At 47.7% G+C, this 6,350-nt stretch overlaps 1 protein-coding gene across 1 annotated transcript; it reads right to left on the bottom strand.

Annotated features, from left to right (window-relative positions):
- Positions 1-859: 859 nt before the first annotated feature.
- On the bottom strand, positions 860-1,493 carry LOC118477054 (uncharacterized). The gene has a single exon (XM_035967591.1). The coding sequence runs from the start codon at positions 1,491-1,493 to the stop codon at positions 864-866; it is 630 nt and encodes a 209-aa protein (XP_035823484.1). The 3' UTR covers positions 860-863.
- Positions 1,494-6,350: the final 4,857 nt, after the last annotated feature.

Genomic DNA, 6,350 nt, shown 5'->3' with positions numbered 1-6,350 from the left:
ACATCCCCATTTGCCAATGACACCAACAATACCTACTGATATGTTATTCACATCACGAGCACAGTTACACGCCGCACACTAGTTTCTAACATGATTCTCGCATAACTCGTAATTCAACTATTCACTAACAATAATTCACGCACGACAACTACCACATCGACTGATTTATTTATTTGGAACACCGCCTAGCGTACCACTAGTACCCCGCATTTTGACTCGACTTATAAACATAGAGGAAGTGATGACTACTTCGGCATGTCACCACCTCTCTATTTAAGCAAAGACAATTTCCACCTACGACGACCGAACATTCGTGTCGAGCACCCTTATATTACCTTGTCTCGCATACAACCATGTTGTGGCGTGCACTCAAGACATTTCGATCAACGTAGCGTAACCTACTAGTACATAAACTCCGACACTTATGTCTTAACAATACATCCTCTACGCAAACTAGCATTCTCTAAACTACTCGTCACATCAATAAATATATCCCCTCTAAAATTAAGAATCCCATCACATTGCTTAAAACAAATACACTTTTCACATAAACACATATCGATGTGTTTCCCAAAACAAAATCCACATTTTGTAACTTAGTTTTCACATCAAACAACGCATCGCATATTTTCTTATCAAAATAAAAATACTCGAGTTCTTTTCTATTTCATTTTTCTTCCCTACATGCGTCCATTCATAAAATTATACTTTCACACACATATAACCACATGCACATCATCGACCAAAACATAATTAGACAACTACAAATCGTGCACATCAATTAACCTCTTGTTCTCCAATCGCAAACGTGATCCTACCAATGCGCATAACCGAAACATTTTACACACATCCATTCAAAATAATTAATCGAGTCGATCGAGAGTGACATGCATCGGCTCACCATAAACAAACCCAAACGGCGTTTGCAAGAACGACGGTGATTCCGATTTGTGCATAGCTTCGCACATCCGACGAGCGTTGAATGATTGGCCTTCTTCTCGCAAAACGCAGGGTTCCTCTCCTCCACAAAACAAAAACCAAACAGCACATACACAATTAATCATAGGAAAATAACCCGATGCGGAATCGAACATAAATCGTCGTGGTCTCACCGGGGGTGAACGACGACGACAAAGGGGCTGCGCAAAAACAGCAAACCACGGTGAGCGTCGGCGGCGTGCTGTCCACTGGGCTTCACGAAACAGCGAGCCGGCAGCGCGCGGCTTGCTGCGCATTTTGACGAACAACCGGCGGGCACCACGACGAATAGCGAGGAGGAGTTCACCGCTGTGCGCAGAGGAGGGCGCAGGAACAACAAAAATGGAGCAGGGAGGGGCACTGTTTGGGTGCTCGGATGGGGGAGCCGAGGGGAGAAAGTCTCCTGCTGCTGGGCAGCCATGGTCGGCAACATCAGGGAGCTGGCCACCCTTGACGCGAGGAGGGGGGCGCGTCCATGGGAGGAAGTTGGGAGCAGGGAGCTCGGCGACCACCATGGCTGGGTTGTGGAGCAGAGGACGCGCCCAAGAGGAGCAGCAGGGAGGGCGCTGGTAGAGAGATAGGAGTAGGGGCCTCACGCCATGGGAGAGAGGGCACAGGGGGCTTGGACGCCATGGATCCAGGGAGACCGAAAATGCTCTGCCCTGCGCGCTCATGGGGTGGGCGACGTCCATGGCAGCTTCTGCCACTGCGCAAGGGAAGCCAGAGAGAGGGCGCCATGGAGGAGGAGTCGAGCTCCTTGTTGTAGCCATGGGAAGGTCTCCCTGCTGCCAAACGCTGTGGAGAAGGGGAGGAAGAAAAGGGACTCGGCTAGAGCAGGCCTACGCGAGGGAGAACGAGCAGGGAGAGCGCTCGGCCGTGGAGGGAAGCTCGGCTGCTTGAGCTTCGCCGGTGCCATGGGAGGTGCTGCTGCTGTGTGCCATGAACAGAGAAGAAGGAAGCTGCGCGTGAGAGGAGAAGAAGGCAGGGAAAATGGCTGGTGGCGGCTAGGGGTGGGAGTGGAAAATTTCCAAGGTGCAAGGGAAGGGTCCTTCTATTTATAGAAAAATGCTAGGGTTAGGGTTTTCTTAGTGGGCCTATTGGGCTGGGTTGGGCTGGCCCAAAATGCGAAATCGGGCTGCGCTAAATATTTTCCGGAATAAATATGCTCCTGCGGAATTTGTCGCTACGGAAAAACCAGAGCGAAAAGAGTTCGGACGAACGGAAGGTTGAGCGATTAATTCGGTCGAGAGTCTAATTTGATTTCGCTCGAAAATAATTACCTACGCGTGATTCGAAAATAATTCGTCCTGAGAATTGATCGGCTTTGGATTTTTAGTCGGAGAAGGTGAATCATGATATTTAAAAAATCGCTGTCGATGCTGATTTTGAAATCGGATTGGATACAGAGATATTAAGCCGAATCGGATAGAAATTAATTAGAGGACGACATACTGAGTATTTCTTTTGAGAGTATGGATTCGGATTAAAATAGTCGAACATCGATCGAAGTTCGAGGAATTGGATTCGGGCTCAGATCAGATATCAATCGTCGAGAGTTTGATTTAATGAGCTTCAGATGAGATTTATAATTCGAGGTTGACTATCGAGTTTGCATTAGTTCCGAGAATTAAAAGTTTTAACACGCTCCAAAATTGGCTGTTTCTCGTGATCGACTAACTCTGAATTCGGTGAACTTCCAAGAGAAAGCCTGATAAACAGAGATAGGCATGATCGAGAAATAGAAATTTTTACTGAGCATCCGAGATTAGGATTAATCTCCCGACATAACGCAAATTAGACACCTAGGGTGTCACATACTTTAGCCTCTCAATCCCCAAATTCTTCCCTTCTCTTCGGCTCTACGTCGATTAGAGGTGTCTAGGTCGGTCTGCTGACCCTAGACAACACCTAGAATCTCTCCTCCCCGACGGGGGTCCCTCCCGAGAGCGAGATTCAGGCGCCGTCGGCAAACTCTGCCGCCCCTGCGCACGCGCGGACCGTCCGGCCTATAGGCTCAGACCGTCCGGCCCGTCAGGTAGGGAACCCTTGTCCTGCTCCAGGTCGCGGACTGTCTGGCCCCTGGTCGTGGACCGTCCGCGCCTGTGCAGAGAGCACTGCCGCCGGTTCTCGACGTAGTGATTGGCGCCCGAATCGGCGCCAACACACTTTTTAGCGACTTCGCTGGGGACAACACATATAGACCCATCAGATCAGCCCTCAATGGCCGGTTCAAGGAATAACTCTGAAGTCTCCCCCAGCAATATCATAGTGCCGACTTGGAAAACCTTGCCGGCTAATGAACAGCTCCAGCTCGAGAAGCACAAGGAGCAGCTGATCTAAGAAGCAAAGGCAAAGTTCGTGGCCAACTTCAAGGTAGATAGGAACAACAAAGTCGTTCGGCAACGGGCGACAGATCTGGCTTCGCTTCGACCTTCCACGACTACCCCAAGGTAAGCAACACAAATGAGCTCCAATCTCTTAAAATATATATAGATGAGCAGCGAGACCAAATGCAAAATATCATAGGGGTATGCAAAAAGATTATAGGATGCTAGTACGTGCGTTCAATAAATCTACTGTCGCAAATTTTCTTTCGCATGAGGTTGAATTGAGGGAAAACACATGTAATTCATCGGCTACAGGTTGTCACGACCAGTCACAACCCCTTTATGGGATGCCGATGGACACATGCCCTGAGCAACCACAACCTCCTACGCACATCGGCAATAAATTAGCCGATCTACATATGTCCGGATCGTCCGCACGTGAGCATGGACCGTCCAGGCCAGCAACAACTGGTCCCATTTTTAATGAGTTACCGAGATATGCGTCCGAGCCGCCACATGTTACACAAGCCCTAAACCACCCAGACAGACTGTCCGCATATGATCACGGACGGTCCGCATATCCGACCGGACGGTCCACGTATCCGACCAGACGGTCTGGCACAAGGTTGTTTGAGGAGGATTGTTGCCAAAATCCTCACCCGTCCCAGCAACACTTCCCATCGCACTATACAATGCACCAACCCATTAATACAGAATCCCAAGCCCATGGGGGCGAGTACTTTCCGGCCCTGCCTAGAAGGCCGGAAAGGAATGGTCAATCTTATGAACCATATAGGGCAAATAGTAATGCACCACAGAACTCAAACCAATGGGGGGAAGACAACAAACTAGTGTCAAAAAACCTCACCTATGCTGGGACAAAGAGTCGGTGGTCTCCCACCGGCTGCTATTGATATAGTAAGGGAAGAAATAGCCAGGTCGTTCCGAGATAAGCTCGGAGTAAGCATGGTCCCTGGGGGACAGTCATATTGGAGGCCTTATGACAGCCGATTTGACCACCACCCATACCCACAGGGAACCAGGATACCCGAATTCACAAAATTTTTGGGTGACCAAGGAAAGAGCACATGTGAACACATAGGCCAGTTTCTAGTACAATTAGGAGAATTGGCCGACACAGAGGCGTTCTGTGTGCGTTTATTTTCATTATCTTTAACAGGAACCGCATTTGCATGGTATGCCACATTACCTCCTAATTCTATTTTGTCATGGGGGGATTTAGAACAAAAATTCCATGATCATTTCTTTTTCGGTGATTATGAGTTAGATTTGGTAGACTTAGCGGCCCTGCGACAAGGGAAAGATGAATCAGTTAATGATTACATCCGGAGATTCTGAAATACAAGAAACTGATGTTTTCAAATTCATTTGGCAGAAAAACAGCTAGCGGGATTAGCCTTTAATGGATTGAGATATTATTTAAAAGAAAGATTAGAAGGCATCCAGTTTTTCACGCTAGCACAATTACACCAGAGCTTTGGCCTGTGAAAGCCAAAATAAAGAAACTACCAAAACTATTCGTCACAATGTTCATATAGTAGAGTGCGACCAAAGTAGCTCGAACGACGAATCAAAAGAAGTATACGCGGCTAAAATGGTTTGGCCAAAACAGGCCAAATCTTCGGCTTGTTCCTCCTTATAGCCAGTCCAAAAGAAACGACAAGAGGAGGTTAAATTTACATTTAATGTTGGTAAATGTGGCAAAATATTTGACGCGTTACTAAAAAATTGCAACATTAAAATAAATCATACTATTCCATCCGCCGACGAACTAAAGCGTCGTGCATACTGCAAGTGGCACAACTCGTTTTCTCATGCCACTAATGATTGTAATGTATTTCGACGACATATCCAATCAGCCATTAACGAGGGACAATTGAAATTTCAGGAAATGCAGGTGGATACAGAGCCCTTCCCATTGAATGTGATCGACTTCGAGGGCAAAAAAGTCCTAGTTAGGCCCAGCATGGCCAATAAAGGCAAAGGCAAGGAAGTAATCATCGGCGATGCACGAAAGGCCGATGAAAATAATAAAATCTCTTGCAGGAAAGTGGTGGCAGAAAAGACTCCTAATGGAGGAGAGACTTTGAAAGTTACCATCACCACCTCCAACGTCGAGGGCAGGCGCAAGCAAGGAACCAAGCGTGTGTACCTATTTTGCGCATCGTGGACAGTCCGACGCACAGACGCAGATGGTCCGGGACACCGCCGGACAATCCAGACCATTCCAGTGGACGGTACGGCAATGCATAGAAACCATGACGACCATGTACCTTCAAACCGCGACGACCAGAAATAGGTACGTGGAAAACTAACATGGTAAAGGCAGCTGGCCGACTGGTAAGATCCGGCCCGACCTTTGACCAATTATTGTCTAAATATGTAAAAAAGAAGGCCGGACCAAATGATCGGCTAGCAAACCGACCTCGCTCACCCACTTAAGAGCGACAGCAGGTAAGACCGATTGGATCACCTCACCAATCAGAAAGAATGAGGGATCATAATGTCCAATTACGACCCAACATACCTACATGGACACCTCCACCCCCATATCCACCTGTGCCATATCAATATACATACATGCCGCCACCATATGCCCCGAATCAAATGTGGGGTATGCCACCATATCCATTTGGGATGCCACAGTACCCCGCTTAGGGGGCACCCCAAACATTTGTATTCAACAGGTTAGCACCTCCAGTATATGACCGATTGAGCGCCACTCAATCCGGTCACCAGGCACAAGCCCAGCAAGATTGTCGGACTGCTCGGCCGCAAAGGCTGACCAATCCGGCAGGGGGCATATACCTATAGAACCCGAGAGAACGAAAAAAAAGGACATCATCAAAATAGGTACAACAGATGTCATCATACAGGAAAATAATGAAGGGCCGATGATTTTTGGTGAGTCGACCAACACAAACAAAAAAGAAGATACAACTGCCATCAAAATAGCCGATCCAAAATACTCCATGCCTCGATGGTGCTCATCGGGATTGTCATGGTCCCAAAAGCGAAAATTAT

Source organism: Zea mays, chromosome 4 (genome assembly GCF_902167145.1).
Source record: "Zea mays cultivar B73 chromosome 4, Zm-B73-REFERENCE-NAM-5.0, whole genome shotgun sequence".
In the NCBI taxonomy this organism is placed as follows: Eukaryota; Viridiplantae; Streptophyta; class Magnoliopsida; order Poales; family Poaceae; genus Zea; species Zea mays.
This window is presented reverse-complemented; position numbering and strand designations above follow the sequence as displayed.

Coding starts and splice junctions, on each gene's coding strand:
- LOC118477054 (XM_035967591.1), bottom strand. CDS start 1,493: ATGGTGGTCGCCGAGCTCCCTGCTCCCAACTTCCTCCCATGGACGCGC.